We start from the raw sequence: 20,737 nt of genomic DNA on the forward strand, positions 1-20,737 counted from the left end.
TAAATTTCCCTAAACATCGCTTTAAACAATTTAGTTTTTATTTAATTGTCTTATAATGTCAAAGGTCATTTTTATTGTTTGCTATTTTGAACAATTTCCTTAAAATTTTACCAACATTTTGGCCAGCCCTGTTTTAAAACATTCATGACTTTAAGTATTATAAAAGGATTAAAATATTTACATAAATTATTTATGTAAGTATGTCTGTTCTTATATATTGTATGAATTTCACATGTTAAGTGTGGGTTGATGTATAGATAAATTCATTGTAATGTAAAATATATTTACTATAATTTTTTTAAGAGTAATTACTTATTGTTTGTGCAAGCGTTTATTTTGAAAATGATTAATGGCATTTAAAAGTTAAAGGACAAATTAATTTATTTTACATAAATCTATCAAATTATTTGTAGGGTATTGTAAACCAGAGAAAGAGGATGGGTTGTATATAGTAAACTTGTGTAATTTATCAATTTAATATCTTGATTTCTATATATTTTCTTAATGTAATTTTTACATTATGTAAATTTTAGAAAACAATGGAAGTTATTTTAAATTTTTTCAAAAACACATAATAATTTACCTTAAGTATAATAAATTATTGATACTTTGGAATATACAAGAATGTACACTTTTCTATTTTTTCCAATTAATGGATTTTTGTTAATTTTTATACCCTACACCACCAAGTGGGGAGGGTATTATGCGTTTGTACAGATGTTTGTAACGCCTAAAAATATTAGTCTAACACCCACCTTAAAGTATACTGATCGACTCAGAATCACTTTCTGAGTCGATTAAACAATGTCCGTCCGTCTGGCATGCAAACATTGTGCGCAGAGTACAGGTTCAATAGGATGGAGACTATTGAAACTGGCAGAAATCGGTCCATTATTTCACCTAGTCCCCATACAAATGTACTTCCGATATTTGTCTTTATCGGTCATAAATGTTTAACTATACCCTACACCACCATAGTGGGGAGGATAACGCCCAAAAATTTTAGTCTAACACACACCTTAAAGTATATCGATCGACTTAGAATCACTTTCTGAGTCGATTAAAGGTCGCAATTTTGAAGATATTTCTATAAATTCGGTACATATTATTTTTTCGGCCCAAGGACCAAGCCTATTGAAACTGGCTGAAATCGGTCCATTATTTCACTTAGCCCCCACTCAAATTTCCTCCCGAAATTGGACTTTATCGGTCATAAATTTTTAATTTATATATGTATCACCACAAATTCCGCTCCAAATAAGTTTTATATACACAAAATACATGTCACAAAATTTTGTTACGATCGGTCCATAATTAGTCATAGCTGCCATATAGACCCGCTTCCAAAAATCACTTTAACGTACATAAATCTCTTAAAAATGTTTGTATATACATAAAATTCAACATAAATAACTTTCATATAGACATAAATCACACGACCAAATTTCATGGTTATCGGTCCATAATTGATCATAGCTCCCATATAAGGCCCACGAAATCACTCAAAAATATAAATTATTGAAATTTTAAAAGAAAAATGTTTTTGCTCTTTTACTTAGTGTAGGGTCGGGCTTGACCGACCATACTTTCTTACTTGTATTTTAATGTAAATTTTACATTATGTAAATTTTAGAAAAAATTTTAAATTATTTTAAATTTGTTCTAAAAGGCCAATACCTAATAATATACTTTAAGAAAATTATTGAAAATTTGTAATATATGTACATCATGTAAAATTTGTACACTTTTCTATTTTTGCCAATAAATAGATTTTTTTAAAATTTTTTTATTTATTTTTTACCCCTATGTAAACCAATTACTAATTTCCAATTTACATCGTGTAAAGCAAGTATAAATACAATTTTATAACAACATTATCTTCCGTATTCGTTGCATACTTCTTATAACCTCTTTATTGACCTTACTTTTGTATTATTTACTTTCTGTCAATAATATTTACAACATATCAATCATATCATCTACTCCCAATTATATAAAACTGTTAAACATTTAATTTCTCTATAAATTTAATTTAAAACACAAAAACACATTTTCAAATACCAACTGTAACACATAGAAAATTTCATAAAAATTTCATTTCAAAACCACAAATTGATTGAAATCTCTGCTCTGCTCTGCTCTCGCTCTTTGGCTCTGGCTCTGTGGCTTTTTAATCATATTTATGCATATGAACACCAAAACCAATTTCTATGTTTTTATTGTTGGTTTATTTCAAAATGCATTCAGTTTTTCTTTTTTTTTTTTGTGCAAAAATAAAGAAAGTGAAAAATTGTGGGATTTTCAAACTATTATTTGATTAATATAGATATGAGGACATACAAAAACACACAAACATACTATATGTATGTTTTGAAATGTATTTTTGCAGAGGTTATGTTCATGCTTTGTAAAACCATAAAAGTATAAAAAGAATTGATATAAAGTTTTGACAACTAGTTTTTATAGTTCAACTAAAATAAATCAAAATGTATGAGATAAAATGAAATAATATGAAATGAAAATTGAACAGAAATATATGGCACAAATGTTATACAAAAGATAAGAGAAAAAAAAGCAACTCACACAGATGTGACCTTTATATAGAAAAAATAATACGTTTATGCTATATATAAATAATACGTTATGACCATACCTATATAAACAGTGGGTAATAATATATTTTCCAAAAATTCGCAATATAAAATTCTATAAAAATTTGTTGACTTACTTTCCACATAGACGAACTAGAAGTAAGTAAAATGTTGGGCAATTTTAAAAGTTCGCTACATTTAGCTGCCCACTGTTTTTCATTTATATAAAAAGGAAAAATATGTTACATTTGCCAAGTTATTTATGAACAAAAATATATTTAGACTAAGGAATATAGGAAATAAGATGATTTCTATTATACCGCCAAGGAGAAAGGAATTAGTTTCATATAAATAGTGATAGAGCATAAGATGACATTTCATTAAGTCTAAACTTATTATACTAAATGAAGCACTTGACATTTTTTCCAATAAAACAATCATAAATAGAATAATTATGAATAACTCCAACACACATGGTTTTGAAAAGTTTTTTTTTTTGGAAATAATTCGTTATATCGGGAACTATCGGGAGCTGAGGTGTTTTCGAGTATTTTTGCAGTTGTTCAGGGGGTCAATGCGTTGCCCCTCAAAGTTGGTCACCTCGGGTCTCAATTTTTTTTACAAAAATCGCCAAAAATCCATTTATGATCCGAATAAGCTGAAATTTAAAATATAAATAGTGGTTAAGAAGATCTACAGAAAATAATCTCTATTGGTTTATTTATTCTTTTGAATATTGCTCGATCATTTTATGGTTTCTTAGATGTGGCGGGCCTACGGAGGGTCGGATTTTTTTGTTTGTTTTAAATATCTCTTATATTGGTTATATAATTCTAAATAAAATTAAAGAACTAGCTATAACAGTTATCTTGTCCCTGTTAAAAATTAAACGGATCCAAAGTTGGAACATGTAAAAAGTGCCGTATTTTGTAAGTTTTTTCTTTTGTAGATGAAAATTTTGTTGGGGACTATATACAATTTTTATGTGATCCGAAAAGAGAATTTGATGCAAAAGCGTGTAAAGTAAATTTTTGTTCTTTTAACCTTTATGTGCTCACGATTGCAAAATTACGTTGACACTACCGAGTGTCATTTATATTGCATTTTGTCATTCGCATCGAAGCCTCCTTTGTAGTCAGGGATATATTGTGGCTTGTTTCTTCCCCTTTTTTGTCGCGTAGGACACCAACACAAACTTTGATTCGAGAATAGCTGTAGACTCTTATGCTCGTTTGCGGTCTGCTTTCATTTTACCAAGAATACGGAGAACTTTGGACATCAAATGCCTACCCAGATTCAATGATGTGAAAAAATTGGCACAGATTATGGTTCTTCCGCTGTTTTTCCAAAGGTAGTCTTTGCACGACACTCTCTCCTACATTGTATGAAAGAGTGTCGTGCACGACTCTCATTTGAGCTCATTTCTATATAAATATCGCTGTTGTGAGGATGGAATGACTTTGTATCGCATGAGAGCAAGACTTTTATGCCATGCTTTGCTTGAATGGGATGTACTGCATTAATCTAGTTATTCCCGATGGTTGATAGTACCGGCGAAGATTTTTGTTCATTAGAGCCCATAATGCTGAAATTGGAGCAGCATTACGGTAATAACAAACTGCTTCCATACTTCAAAATACATCGGTAATACATAAACGTCTGTCCAAAATAAACGCCCAATGAATGCTCTCAATTCAATATTTGTCACCTTATTTCACACCCACTCCTTTACGGTGCGGTTTTGTTCATTCCACTTTTAAAACGTTTTCACGGCTTTTGCGTTAGTATCAATAATGTTCGAGGATCAATTTCAAATCAAATACGGCTGACTCAATGAGCCCTTTGGTTGCACGAGATGGGCCAACAGTGATACGAATCATATTATGAGCACCGATTTGAATTGCTTGATTAGGTAGATTGGAAAGTCTGATAGTATTATATTACATTTTCGACATGCCGCATTCCAAAAAATGTGAGTTGAGTAAAAGATTGATATGAATTTTCATACATTTTATATGGTGTCTATATTTGTAGACTACCGGCCAGGATATGGTCATTTTTAAAAGTAGGGCCTGGGGGAAGCTGTAAATTATATATTTAACGTGTTAGTGGTCAAAAGTGCTTAGAAATTATTTTTAGGAAGCTCTGTTTTTTTTAAAGGTTAAGCGAACACAACATCCCACAGACCTGTCCAAACTTGCTCAATTTTTAAATAAAAATTTTAGATTTGAGTAAAAAATTCTAAAAAGGCAAAGCACCGATTCTCAAAAGTGCTTCATATTTTTACTATCACACGGTAAATAACGTCACATTAGGCATTTTCCTATAAAAAAACTCAGTTTTTGGATCACATTTTTCTCGGTAAGTAAGAGAGCTATATTCGGCTGTGCCGAATCTTATATACTCTTCACCAAATTATTCTTCAAAATAATAATTTTAAATATTTTTGGGTAAACAAAATTTATTTTTTTTTTCCAAAGTTGTTCTTTTAATTTTTTGGAAAAAAAATTTTTCGAATTTTTTTTATTAAATTTAAAATTTTTTTAAAATTTTTTAACTCTTCACCAAATTATTCTTCAAAATAATAATTGTAAATATTTTTGGGTAAACATTTTTTTTTTTTCCAAAATTGTTCTTTTCATTTTTAGGAAAAAAAATTTTCGAATTGTTTTTTTAAAATTTTTTTTTTGTTTTTTAATTTTTTTTTAATATTTTTAATAATACCAAAAAAAAACTTTTGGTAAAAAAAAAAATTCGGGTTAAAAAATATTTTTTCCGATTTTGACCCATTGTAGGTCCAACTTACTATGGTCTTATATACGTCGTTGCAAAGGTCTTTATCTATCATTAGATATGCATATTGTCTATATTAATGACTTAGTAGTCTAGATATAAGTCAAAAATAGGTCAACAATCGAGGTTGTCCTGGTTTTTTCCTTATATCTCAGCCATTTATGGACAGATTTTCGATTTTAAATTACGACCGAGCCGAAAGAAATCCGGAGATATTGATGTATGAAACGTGTATGTAAGTTATTTGGGTGCTTTGGAAAATTGATTTCAACAGACGGACAGACGGACGGACATGGCTTAATCTATAAAGATCCAGAATATATATACATTATAAGTTTGGAAAATTATATTGTGGAAATTACAAACGGAATGACAAACTTATATATAACCATTTCACGAAGGTGAAGGGTATACAAATTTCAAAAAAAAATAAAATGTTGATTTAAGGAAATTAGAGCCTATATTAGTTCGAAATTTGGTTATAATATCTTTAGCCGTTACAATTTTACAATAATTCAAATTTTATATTTTACTTCATGGAAAATCACCATATTATAATTTTTTTAAGTATTTAAGGTAAATGACGTTCCAAAAATTTATAAAAATATCAATCTTCAAGCCCTAAGGTTTTCAACAATTCTAATGTAAAAAGCTTATACATACTCTTCAGAAGTTCCACAAACGTTTTTTCATATATTGCATCAATCGGATCTTGCGTGATCATTATTGGGTGATGTGATTGTGCATGGATCATACTGATAATGATTTGCCCATTCTTCCCTATTACAGCACATTAGAGAAGTGTGCAATTGATCATACTTTTTTAACAAAAAGTCTCTGTTTTGGCGTCGAAACATAGTAAAAATATAGAAAATTTTTAAGGTACAAACTGATTTTTATGAGCTATTAAGAGTTCCTAGACACGTTCAGATTGCATTGGTATGTTCACAAGAGTTATTCAGCTTTACCGTAGCTTTAACTTTGCTAAATAATGTTGGTGAAAATTTAGGAGTCCCTGTAAGTTGTTCTAAAAAAAGTGAAACAAATTTTTTTCTTCCTATATTATTTTTGAAAAAGGACACGGAAAAGCTATTTATACCCTACACCACCATAGTGGGGAGGTTTTAATGCGTTTGTGCATATGTTTCTAACACCCACCTTAAATTATACCGATCGACTTGTAATCACTTTCTGAGTCTATTAAACCGTCCGTTTGTCTATGTAAACTTTGTGCGCAAAGTACAAGTCGAAATTTTGAAGATATTTCGATCAAATTGGGTACGTATAATTTTTTCTGTCCCCATAGAAAAAAATCGACAAACTGAGTATAGGGTTTTACTTTCCTTTGGTAATAGAGTTGAACCTGTACTATCATGACCGTGTGTTTTTCCAAAAGTCTTCATTTGTTGCACAGTGTTATCAAACGGCCTAAATGTTTTATAAAAATAAAACTAAATTATAAACATAATTATCTCTAACTTAAATATTTTCTATAAAATATCTTACTAATCATGTAAAATTTTCTTTTCTGCTTACAGGTCCTGAAGGCTGTAATCTGTTCATATATCATTTGCCGCAAGAATTCACCGACACTGATTTGGCATCAACTTTCCTGCCATTCGGAAATGTAATTTCCGCCAAAGTCTTCATCGATAAGCAGACAAACTTGTCCAAGTGTTTTGGTTTTGTATCGTTTGACAACTCGGAATCGGCGCAGGTAGCCATTAAAGCAATGAATGGATTCCAAGTGGGCACCAAACGACTAAAGGTACAGCTTAAGAAGCCCAAAGATGCCTCCAAACCCTACTGATATCCAGTCAAAAAGAAACAACTGCAGCTAAAACACCTCCCATTAAACAGCTCGCTTGCCAAGGGATTTAAAAAATACTTTGAAAGCAAACCCAAGTCTTTAACTTGGAGTAAAGTATAATTTGAGTTATACATTTTTCTAGAGGAGGTAATTTTCTTAAGCAAATAAAATCATTTAACTAGACTTTTAAAGTTTTGTGAATTATTTTCTTTGATTAATTTTTAAATGTTTAAATGAATTTGAATTAAAATTTTATTACTTTTTTATTATTTTTATAAATTTAACTTAGTGTGTAGTTGTATATTTGGCTTTTTTATATAAATTTTATTTTCTATTTCTATTTTTTTGTTAAATATATATAAAACAATTTTATATAAGTTTTACGTTTTGTTTTTTGTTATCATAATAATTTTTTCTCATTTTAAAAACTGAATTTTAATGGGCCAACAATTTATGAAACTTAATTACATAAAACTTTATAAATTTTTTTTTAGTTTTTAAGACACTTTGGAAAAACTTTTGAAAATATCTTTTGAAATTGTCAACAATTGTTTTGTTGAGTGTGAAACATCATAAAAATTATGTTTAATTGTTTAAGACTTAAAAAACTTTGTTCTTTTTTTTATTATATCAATTGCTGGATTAACTGTTATACATGTATACTAAGTGTTATACTGTATATTATTTTTATTATATATATAATTTTAAAATCAACTGTTAAAATGTTGTAAATCAAGACGTATTTTATATAGTTTTACGTGAAATAACTTGAATAATATTTGCAAATTGTGAATTATTTCTTTTTTATGTAAAATATTTTGGTTTAAAGGATCATAAAAAGAAACTTAATGTTGCCATAATTGTGTTATATTTAAAAAAAAAAAACAATCCAACAAACAAACAAAAATGAATTCTTTATAAAAATCCTTATAAGACTTAAATAAATAAAATATCTTGAACCACTTTAAGGTCACAACTATAAAGACACATATTCGTATTTACTTACATGAAATTTGTTTAAACAATTTTGAAATTGAAATAAAGTTTTGTGTTTTTCTCTTAATAAATTCAATTTTATGCAATTTGTGTTTAAAACTCTGATTTAATTTCGTAATTATTTTTATCTCTTACATGAAATGTATGCAAAACATCAATGATTGTCTGCACGCCCTAAAAGTAGTCTTTTGTTTTCTTCATTTCTTTTTTTATTATAATAAAATGTTTATCTTATTCTTAATATTATTATTTTACTATAGCATATTTCATGGCTTCTTTATTCTTGTTTCTTGTTGCTTTCTTTACATATACATATATAAAACATTTATTTTATATATTTTACATAATCTCACTACTAATCTCTTTATATTCTATAATCTATTTTATTTGTTTAAAAACATCTTTTTTGAATTGTTTGTTATTTATATTATTTAAAAAAAATTAAATGAAATTTGAAAAGTAGAGGAAAATGAAAATAAACAACAATATGGAAATATATTTAAAATATTACTTCAAATAAAACATTGAATTACATTTATAAATATTTTAGATATACTACATACATACTACATACGTACATAATTTCCTTTTTATTAAATGTATTGTTTAGTTTTATCTTGAGTTCATTTTTCATTCTGAAATACTATCTACTATATATCTATATATATATTTAAATAAAACTTTGTTCTTTGTTCTTATTACATTTGATTTGTTTGTTTTATTTTGTTATAATTTTTGTTTAAAAAAAAAATCCTTAAAAAATGTGTAAATACAACTTGCTTATTGTGATAAGGAAATTGATTTCTGGAAGATTTGAAATATTTTTAGAATGTTTTCTTGGATGATAAAATATTACTTAAACAAATCCAATCAGATCGATTTTTGACTGCGGAAGTCAAAGTATTACATGTATATGATACAGCATAATACGGTCGCAATCTTTTGTCGATATTTTACATGACCAAAACTTTTGGAATTTTTAAAATTTGCAGCTTTTATTTTGAAACACTTGTACAGTTGGCCATTGTTAGCTATGACATTTTCAAACCTTTCTGGCAACATATGAATTGCAAGCCAAATGAACTGCTCAACAACAAATCAAGCCAATTTCGAATACTATGTTCTCAAGTGAAGCGTATCTCAGAGAAAACGTACTGCATGTATCGAAACAAACAGTAGTCTGAAGGGGCAAGGTCTGAACTATAAGATGGGTGAGGTAAAACTTCCAAACCACTTCGTTCTAAATACTTTTTAACAGGTATTGCAATATATGGCCGAGCGTTGCACAGTGGTATGAGAAAAAAAAGGGAAATAAATCTGTAACTTCTAAACCCTTAGCCAGATTTGAATGAAATTTCACACGCGTAAAGAGGAAATGTAGTCGAGTTTAAGCCTTAAATTTGGACATCATAAGTATACCAGGAGCGGGACCAGGGGTCCACAAATTAGGACACCTCGGGTATGTTCAATTTTAAAAATGATCCCATTTCTTCGTTTGTGTTTCGATTTCAAAAAAATTACATATGTGGAATCTTCTCGTCAAGCTCTACATAAAACCTCCTAGTAGCTATCAATTATCTCTTAAAGCTTAGGAGATATTTGCATTTGAAAATTAAATTTTCATTATTTTTACCCAACCTACTCTAGTTTTTTGACCCGGGTTCTAAATAATTCTCTATTTTTCTTTTATAAGATTAACAACAAATATATATATCTAATAAAAACAGGAATTGTTTAAAAATCATGACTGAGTCAAAAGTTACATGCATTTGAATTTAAAAAAACGATTTTTCGCTTTTTTTTTGGGAAAAAAATACTTTTATTCTTTTTACGTTATCTAAAAAGGATATACATGAATTTGTACTTTTTGAAAAGCTAGCTTTACACCAAATTTTTTAAATGAAAAAAATTATAATTTTTGATACCGAGGGAACCAGGTCCATTCAAAAAATACCTATTTTGTATGTAAAATTCAAATTTAGGGCAAAAACTCGCAAATCGCATAGTAGATATCAAAATATAGTAACCCATTTTAGATGGTCCAATATGTTCTTAATTATTTTGTAAAGTATTCCGATAAAACCGCCCCTGGTATGGTTATTATAGCCAAAAAACGATAATATCCCATTTTTGGAATTTTTCAATACTTTTTTGGGAATTGCGGGATTCCTGATTACTAATTTCAAAATTTGTTTTTATTTTTCCATTTTCAATAAAAAAATCTATATATGTAAGTGTAAAACTTCATAAAAAAATATTCATAAATAAAAATTTTATTTCAATTTGAAAACTTTGTATATATGCAAAAACTCAATGAAAAGCATTTTTTGTCATATTTTTCAAAAAAGTATTCCTAAAGTTATATACATTATTGAAAAGTATTCAAAATCCTCTATCCATTGATATATAACATGTCTACCTTATGTTTTTTACGTGTCAAATTAATTAGGGAAAACTTAACAACTCGCAGATAATATACCTGTTTTTTTGAAATCGAAACACAAACGAAGAAATAGGATCATTTGTAAAATTGAACATACCCGAGGTGTTCTACTTTGTGGTCCCCTGGTCCCGCTTCTGGTGGACTCATGATGTTCAAATTCTCGACTACACTTCCTCTTTACGCGTGTAAAATTTCATTCAAATCGGGCTAAGGTTTTAGAAGTTACAGATTTATTTCCCTATTTTTTTTTCTCATACCACTGTGCATTGTCATGATGCAATATTACAGTTACATGTCTGACCGAATATTCTGTCCATTTTTCGGCCAATGCTCGCTTCAAATGAATCAGTTGTGTTCGGTATATGTTCCCTGTGTCTGGTCATATTTTAGCAGCTCATAATATATAGGACCCTTTTGTTCCCAATAATTACAGAGAGTTACCTCAGCGCCATGAATATTTAGCTTAGGTGTCTATTCGGTTAATAAGCTTCACATATTGACATACATACGATCTCTTACTATTCGGGTTATCGTAATAAAGTAATGACTTCTTCTTCGGTTTCAATTACCAATTTCCCTGCATTTGGATGAATCCTGCTGCTCGCAAACATTTTCGAATTGCTGCTTTAGTAGCTTCAAATGATTTTGCAAGCTCTTGTTGAGTTTGACAACCATCTTCATAGAGTAGTGCCTCCAAGTGCCTTCTTGGTCTTCAATTTTTTTTTGGCTGGCCTAGGCGATATTTCTCTTTCGTATCAAAATCACCACTTCTGAACCGGAAAAACCATCTCGCGCATGTTAAAACCGATGAAACACCTTCAAAGTAAGTTTTGGTGAGCAATCGATGTGATTCAGCGGCATTTTTTTTTAAATTAAAAAAGCAAAACTTCCCTCATATAAAGATTCATTGGTAAAACATTCGACATTTTCGAAGCAAAAATAAAACTTTGTTGTTTACACTTTAATGTTCAGTAATCGAACTTGTATTGTAGTTATATTCGAATGGGGACTTGTATATTGATCTCCAATGTTATGCTAATATTAAAATCCTGTATGATTTTTCTAAATCGAACCAATTCTTCGCCACTTGAACTCCTGCTTAAACTACTACTTTGTCATGTAATTATACCGTACACCACCATAGTGGGGAGGATATAACGTATTTGTGCAGATGTTTGTAATGCCCAAAAATATTAGTCCAACACCCACGTTAAAGACGAAAGTCGGATTCTGAAAATGATCCTGAGTCGAATGGTATAACTCAGCATCACTTCCAGAATCCGTCCGTCCGCCCGTCTGTCCATATAAACCTTGTGCGCAAAGTACAGGTCGCAATTTTGAAGATATTTCGATAAAATTTGGTACATACAATTTTTTCAGCCCAAAGACGAAGCTTGTTGAAACTGACTGAAATCGCTTCATTATTTCACCCAGCCTCCATACAAATGCCCCCGAAATATGACTTTATTGGTCATAAATGTATAATTTATATAGGTATCTACACAAATTTCACTCCAAATAAGTTTTATATACACAGAATTCATGTCACATAATTTTATAATGATCGGTCCATAACACTGTACAACACCAAAAAAAAATTACGAGTTCCGACCAATAAATTTTGGAGAACTTACGGTTAATTTCGTATTTATTAAAAATTTGAATAGGAAGTCTTCATTAATTACATTTTTTTTAGCTCTAGGCAATTCCAATTCATTACCATACAATGTCCAGCATACTTCAGCTATAAGCGTTCTTCAATGGCTGCGCATGTTAAATATTTGGAGTACTTTGAAACAAAATTCTTAATAAATGCGAAATTAACCCTAGGCTCTCTTTTGTTGTGTCTTATTTCTGACTTTCTTGTTGAATTTTCAGTTTTGATGTATTCAGGGACTTATAGTAAAATTTCACGTATAATTTTTTTGCAGAACATTTTAACCCTTTAAATCCCTGTTGTAATTGTGTCTTTTGCTCTTTTTTAAAAGAAGGACAAAAAAGACCCTTGAGGATTTAGAGGGTTAACATATTCTACAAAAATATTCTCCGTAAAATTTTACATAACTTTGCTGAAAACATTTTATATCTAAAATGTAAGGATCATATGGTTTCTTATGAAGATTAACAATAAGAATGTGCCAGAGTTGGGAAACTTTAACCCCCCCTCAAATGAAATTCAGATGTAAACTTTGTTTTTTGTCTCCTCTATCAAAATTTTTGAAAAAATTTGATTTTGTTGTATAGTGTAATTAGTCATAGCTCCCATATAAGGCCCGCTTCCGAAAACAACTTTAACGATAATAAATATCTTACAAATGTTGGTATACCCATAAAGTCCAACATGAATAACTTTCAAATAGACATAAATCACACGATCTAATTTCATGGTGATCGTTCATAATTGGTCATTGCTCCCATATAAGGCCCACTTCCGAAAATCACTTACAAATATAAATTATTGAGATTTAAAAAAAAAATTATTTTGTTCATTTACTTAGTGTAGGGTATTATATGGTCGGGCTTGACCGAGCATACTTTCTTACTTGTTTTTTACTGGGTATAGTTAAATTAAAAAAATTTATTCCCATTAATTTTGAGATATTCCCTAAAGTCCTCGTCATATACCAGTCATTTTAGTTATTATTCAATATTGTTATATAATTATTGGTATTTTGCTTTAATAAATTTTATATAATTGAATTATTTTGTAAATAATATTACATAAATTCACAATTAAATAAAAATATTACATTAATTAAACAAAACATAACAAAATCTCTAAATATAATCCCCTAAATTATAAAAAAAATATAAAATCACAAAATTAACCCCTAAAAGTCAGCAATACTTTTTGCTTAACACACCACTACATCTTTATTAAATAAAATATTCATACAAAAATCATAACTTCTGACAAAGGAAACCCATATTATGTGTTTAACTTTAAACCAATTTAATAATCACCATTTCTTTTCATGCTATCCTTTTAAAAAAAAGGTTGATATTATCTCTTAAATAAATAGATATTACCATCAGCACTTAAAATTCAGCTTAATAGAATGATTGGGGGTTTATTTACTAATTAATAAGAATTTGAACTTGGGCCTTTAAAGAAAAAAAAACCCTTTAGGCCTTAAATTTCCATATTTAAATAAACATATACTGATACATATATATTTTCTTTTGTGGGTATATATTTATTTATTTTCGAATAAATCTTAAAAATACTCGTAGCTTATCATCAATTTTGACAACAGATCTGTAAAGTTTTATTTACAACCCTATTCTTGCCTTTAACAAGGTTACAAATAAAGGCAAAAAGAGAAAAATGTGAATAAATTTGCATGAGACATGAAGGATTTTGTTTTAGTTTCTTTTTTTTTCGAAATATACATAAGTAAAACGAAGAAGTAGTATACAATAAAAAATTAGAGTAAAAAAACTCTTGAGAAGAAAAATTATTTGTCTACGTTTAATGAATTAATGGCAATGAAAGATAATAAAACAAAAATGCAAAAAAAAGGTAGAAAATAATAAACAGGTGAAATTAACACTAGAATTTCCATAAACTGTAAAAAGAAGACTTTTGGTAAAAAACAATGGCAAATTATTTATATAAAAGGTGTCTTTAAATTTACACAGCATTTTCTATAGCCGGTCAAGAGTAAAAAAAGTGTTAATAAATCTGAATCTTCGATTGCAAAATAATATATGAACGAATAGTAGAGGAAGACACAATCTGAGTGAATTCAAAACAATCGAAGTTTACGTCTTACTATGCTTTGGTATAGGTAGTGTTAAATTTGTGTTTTCCTTTAACCCAACTCACTTTTAATTTTGTTTTCTTAAATTATTTGTTGATTTGAACTTTTGCAACCCCTTTTTACCTTCTCAAATCAGACAAGATTTGGACATGATTTTTCACACTTTTTCTATTTTGTTCGTTTTTCTTGCATAATAGTAAAGAATTTTTGAATTTTTTTGTGTTTACTTCATATTTTTTTTTGGTTATATGGAAGTTTTTGTGTTTGTAAAGAATTATTTTTTTTGGATTTGGCTATGAATTATATTCAAATAGAAATGGACGATAGTTCAACAAGAGTTTTAAAGGAATGTGTATAAAAATAGGAGACGAATGAATAAAGCACTAAGAATAACATTCAAACTAAGAATAACACTCAAATACTAACAGCATTTTCATAAACATGTCGCTTCTAATAACAACTGCCTGATTTTTTACCTAATGCGCGTTAAATTCGAGCATGTTCGTGAATTTTCGAAATCAAACTCGTGATTTAACAAGTAAGAAAGCTATATTCGTATATATTATACTTCAAAATACAAATTTTAAATATTTTTAGGTAAAAAAATTTATTTTTTTTTCAAAGTGTTTTTTACATTTTTTTTCCAATTATTATTTTAATTTTTTTTTTTTTTTAAATTTAAAATTTTTTTTTGTGTAAGCTTTAATATTTTTACAAATAAAGCTTGAGTGTCTCTAATTCTCATTCACTCTATAGTTTGATTTGTATAATATCTTTAGATTTTCTAAAGGCTTTTGGGAAAAGGTTTTCTGACGCTCTGGCCTAAGCAACCAGTGAAATGCGCATAGGAATTAGCTTACCCCCAACAATAAATGTCAGTGAATTATATTTTATAATGATTGGGAAATTTAGCACAATTCTTACTATATTTTTTTTTAATTTTAAAAGAATTTGTTTTGTTTTTTCAATTTTGTTTTTGGTGAAAAAAAATTCTGGTTAAAATTTTTTTCCGATTTGACCCATTGTATTTCCATCTTACTATGGTCTTTGAAATATCTGTCATTAGATATCCATATTGTCTATATTAATGACTTAGTAATCCAGATATTGGTCAAAAATAGCTCAAAATTCGAGGTTTTCGTGGTTTTTTCCTCATATCTCAGGCATTTGTGAACCGATTTTGCTGATTTTAAATAAGAAACTTCGCGAAAGCTTGTCTGACAGAATTATTGAAGATTTGGATCCCGAATATATCTGGGGTCTTCAGAAAATTGATTTCAACAGACAGACAGGCGGACATGGCATAATCGACTTTCGAGGTTTTCGTGGTTTTTTCCTCATATCTCAGGCATTTGTGAACCGATTTTGCTGATTTTAAATAAGAAACTTCGCGAAAGCTTGTCTGACAGAATTATTGAAGATTTGGATCCCGAATATATCTGGGGTCTTCAGAAAATTGATTTCAACAGACAGACAGACGGACATGGCTTAATCGACTCCGCTATCTATAAGGATCCAGAATTTATGGGGTCGGAAAATTATATTGTGGAAATTACAAACGGAATGACAAACTTATATATATACCCTTCTCACGAAGGTGAAGGGTACAATAACTTTTAAGACCTGCTACTTTTTATCATAGTCACAACATTTACCTCTTCTCCTGCCTTTAATAAAAACTCTAGGTTCATCAAGTTGTTTGTTAAAGAAAAAGAAAAATTTGTTAAATTTCTTTGTCCATCTTCAAAAAAAAGAAATCATAGACAATCAGCTAAACACAAAAAATATAAGGAAGTAACAAAAGAGTAAAGAAAAATCTGAAAAAAATAAAATATTTTGAAAACATTAAAAATTCAATGTTAATTTACACTTGAAATTCTTATTTTTCCTGCTATTGTCTTACTCATTGGCTCGAAACTAACTATATGCCAGACTCTCTTATAAACTTAAAACTCTGCTTTGTACACAAAACAACAAAAAATAGTTATTTATCTTTTATTCATTTCTTAGATTTTTTTTGCGGACTGCAAATGTGTCTGTCTAATTCTTTGTAATCTTTCACTTTGTTTCTCTGATTTAAATTCATTATTGGGATTTTGAGGACTATTAAAAGAATGGTAAATTTTTTCCAATAAAAAATACTGTACGGAAATAAGAAATGGCTATGAAACTACCTAGCCAACTTTTTGATAACCCAGTAACTCTAGGAGACTTTCCGGAACTAGTGATTTTACCTACCATTTAGGGTGACAACTAGTTACATAACTTTCTACGTTATTTTAACACCTACGCAGAGTGGAAATTGATAGTGCCTGATAGCTGGGCCAAAATAGTTCAAGCAATGGATCGACATACAGGCTTCATAACGTCAGTTACTTTTATAGCTACCTAACTGGCTACTTGATCAGCTTCATTACAAGTAATTTTTAACATGTACGGGTGATATTTAACCTCAAATAGTCATTTAAATAGACACCTATCTCAGACAAATCTCCAACAGATTATTGTTGGTGAGTAAAATAACTACTTTCTAAAGTGCAGTACATAATAAATTTTTAAAGTGACTACTCTCTAGATTACATAAAGACACTTAAGAGACAATTGTCTTCACGATAGATTACCGGGGACGTATAAAGTAGCCTGTTGACGTTCCCTTGTCTTCAAATAGTATATACGTTAGAGGCTCCAAAAAATAAAATGGCGAATTTCGAACGTCTCACCTTCAGGAATTGTTCTATGTATTGTAGAAGCACGTTGTGTAAAATATTAGGATGATAGGATAACGTAAACATCAAAATCGGCCCTAAAATATATAACATTTCGCTATCTTTCAATAAGAAATTCCAAATATTGAAAAATCTTACCATTGACCTTCACGATTTAAGTGTTATCGTTTTCAGATCTTAGTAAAACTTTCACACTATATTTAGAATTATCTGGTCTATAATATTCTGAATAGCTTTTACTAAAAATCATAACAGTAACTAAATTCGGCTCATTCGCCAAAATATGCCAAAAAAAATTTGTTTTTCTCGAAAATCGCAAAATTTAAATCGCTGGTACGGAAAAACTATAGAAGGTATTGTAATACTTTTTTCATATTTTTATTCCGTATTATGTTCTTAATAAATCCCAATGTGATGATCAAAAAATTCTAAAATTAGTTTAACAAAATTTTTAAAAATTTGAATTTGGAGTTGTGAAACTGCCATTAAAAAAATTAAATTTGCGAATATGTTAACGGCATCCTACGAATACAAAAACTCATATACAAGTAAATATGGATATATTTTAAGAAAAAACAAGTAAGAAAGTATGGTCGGTCAAGCCCGACCATATAATACCCTACACTAAGTAAAATAGCAAAAACATTTTTCTTTTAAAATTTCAATAATTTATATTTTTGAGTGATTTTCGGAAGTGGGCCTTATGGGGGCTATGACTAATTATGGACCGATCACCATGAAATTAGGTCGTGTAATTTACGTCTATATTAAAGTTAACTACGTTGAATTTTGTGTATATACCAACATTTTTAAGCGATTTATGCATGTTAAAGTGATTTTCGGAAGCGGGTCTATATGGGAGCTATGACTAATTATGGACCGATCGTAACAAAATTTGGTGACATGAATTTTGTGTATATAGAACTTATTTGGAGCGGAATTTGTGGAGATATATATATAAATTAAACATTTATGACCGATAAAGTCCAATTTCGGAAGGACATTTGTATGGGGGCTAGGTGAAATAATGGACGGATTTCAGCCAGTTTCAATAGGCTTCGTTCTTGGGCCGAAGAAATAATATGTACCAAATTTACCAAAAATATCTTCAAAATTGCGACCTTTACTCTGCGCACAAGGTTTACATGGACAGCCAGCCGACCAGCCAGACGGACGGACGGACGGACGGACATCGTTTAATCGACTCAGAAAGTGATTCTAAGTCGATCGGTATACTTTAAGGTGGATGTTAGACTAATATTTTTGGGCGTTACATACATCTGCACAAACGCATAATACCCTCCCCACTATGGTGGTGTAGGGTATAATGTGCTTTTATTTTAATATTTCTCAAAATATGTTAATTTTGTTCCTACATTTTTTGTTCTAGTTTCCTGAGAAACGTTAGCCTGGCGATTTTTTAACAATTTTAAAATTTTTTAACCACTTTTTGTGTTTAATATCTTATTAGAACGACAATTACGTACACATTTCGATACTTTTAAATTAAATTGCAAAAGTAATTATTTAATGGCAACATTTTTACAAAAACTGAAAAAATTGCATTTTTTCCACTTGTAAATGCACCTCAAAACTTCAGCACTGTTGCGGCACCAGTTAACGTTATCCTATCATCCTAATATTTTACACAACGTGTTTCTACAATACATAGAACAATTCTAGCGGGGGGCGTCCGGTACCTAGACAATTTTTTTCGTCCATACAATATTGGAGCACTCTAATATACATACGTCTCAAATGACCCAAAATAGTATATAAATTGGAGTCCGCCAAGTGGCCAGACAGACATTAGTGACTACTACAGTCAATTTATATCAAACCTGAATAATGTAAACAGAACTGTAAAGTTTAAACACCGAAGTAATCTTTATCAACCCCGATGTTAAAATAATTAAGTTTCTCGGATTTCTAAATGAGTTAAAATCCATTTTGTAACTTGATTCCTTATCATAAATCATCGCAGTGTACATCATCATTTAATTTCATTTTGACCAGCTTTAATTTTTGTTACTTTTGCATTTCAATTTAACCATTTCCTTTTTTTTTTAAGTTGCTAATGGAAAGAACAGAAGAAATAAAAACTCTTAAAAGATTTTACAACAATCATAAAACAATACAGCCCGAAAAAATTAAATGTTAACAACATTTCTTTTATTCTGCCCTTTATTTTCAGCTTTGCTGCCGTCTGTTTTCAACAGAGAAAAGAATAACAGCCTAAAAGTATGTGAAGAAAAAATTCAACAAAACAAACAACACTTATGTTAATTAAATCTTTTAAGCTAAATGTGCAAAATAAAGGTGAGTTTTTCTTTCTTTCATTTATATTTTTTTTTTAATTGGAAAATTAATTTTTTTGCTATATTTTTCTCTTTTTCTTTACAGCCATTGTTTTGCTAGGAAAACATTTTGTATATTTTGTATGAATCTTTCTTTCAACTTTTTCAATTTTAAACAGCTGCAAATAGTAAATATAACTTCATTAAATGAAGATTTTGTACAAGAATTTTTGTAAATAATCCTTAATTAATTGCCCTAATTAAATGTTGAATTAAAAATCTAATAGTTTTTAAGCATTGTGAATGAATGGTTAAACAATAGAGATTTAAAACAATAAGAAAATAAATATTTATGTAAAATCAGCTTGTAAATTAAATGTATAAACAAAAAATAATTTTATAAAATTCAAAATAAGTATAATTTTTCTTATATACATGCTTTATTCCCAAACTACACAGTTTTAATTCATTAACAAATTTCCTTGAATATTCCTTTAACTATATCCAGAGAATAACTTTTCACACCTTTTTACTTACTCCACCTTTGATCCTCAATTGTAATACCCAACTAAAACCTAATTATAAATTTAATTTAAAACCTTAATAAATGTGTCATACCAGTAATTAAAATAATCATATTAATAATTTTTTATTTGCTGTTTTTATTGTCTATAATTTTATTAATTAATTTTGTGCATAAACATTTAACAAAAACATTTTCATTACAAATACTGTGTATAACAACAACAACAAAACAAAGAAAAAAATGAAGCCATTTTGTAAATTTAATGTATTAAATAAAAAAAATGAAAATAAAACAAAGCAAGGCTGTGTGTTCTGAAATAAAAAATAAATATAAAAATAAAACAACAAATAAAAGAGTTTTAAAAAGTTTATATAAAATTGTAATAATACCGAAGAAAAAAAATAATTACAACTCACACATATTTATTAAAAAACGCTAAAATCAATAGACATAAATGTATAGAAATTAAACTATTTAAAATATTATTTAGTAAAACCCCCTAGTGATATTTATTAGTTTAAGGCAGAGCAAACAAAAAAAAAACTAAATAAAAATAATAATAATTGTGTAATAAATATATAAATAAATTAAATTAGATTTAAGTAGCATAAAGTATAAATATTATTAATAAATGAAAAGAAAACAAAAAAAAAATTAAAACAATGTATAAATTATAAATGAAACATGTGTTAAAAAATAAAGTGTCATGATTTTATAAAAAAAAATTTAAGAAATAAGAAATAAAATTATAAAAAATCTTAAAATTTATTTTGTTTTTTAAACTGAAATGA

The 20,737-nt window shown here is 28.6% G+C and overlaps 1 protein-coding gene across 5 annotated transcripts in view; it reads left to right on the forward strand.

Moving 5' to 3' along the window:
- bru1 (bruno 1) overlaps positions 1–19,677 on the forward strand; it is a 403,554-nt gene extending 383,877 nt beyond the window's left edge. For 4 of the 5 annotated variants that reach the window (XR_010576051.1, XR_010576050.1, XR_010576052.1 and 1 more), the window contains 3 exons: positions 6,923–7,341; positions 19,318–19,442; positions 19,527–19,677. Coding sequence is in view for 1 of the 5 variants with exons in the window: in XM_065502672.1 (XP_065358744.1) it covers positions 6,923–7,194 (272 nt within the window). In the remaining 4 variants the exon portion in view is untranslated. Of the gene's footprint in view, positions 1–6,922; positions 7,656–19,317; positions 19,443–19,526 lie in introns of those variants that run through there. The other variant, XM_065502672.1, reaches the window with a different exon arrangement.
- The last annotated feature ends 1,060 nt before the right edge of the window (positions 19,678–20,737 follow it).

The sequence above is a fragment of the Calliphora vicina genome, chromosome 2, assembly GCF_958450345.1.
Source record: "Calliphora vicina chromosome 2, idCalVici1.1, whole genome shotgun sequence".
Lineage (NCBI taxonomy): Eukaryota > Metazoa > Arthropoda > Insecta > Diptera > Calliphoridae > Calliphora > Calliphora vicina.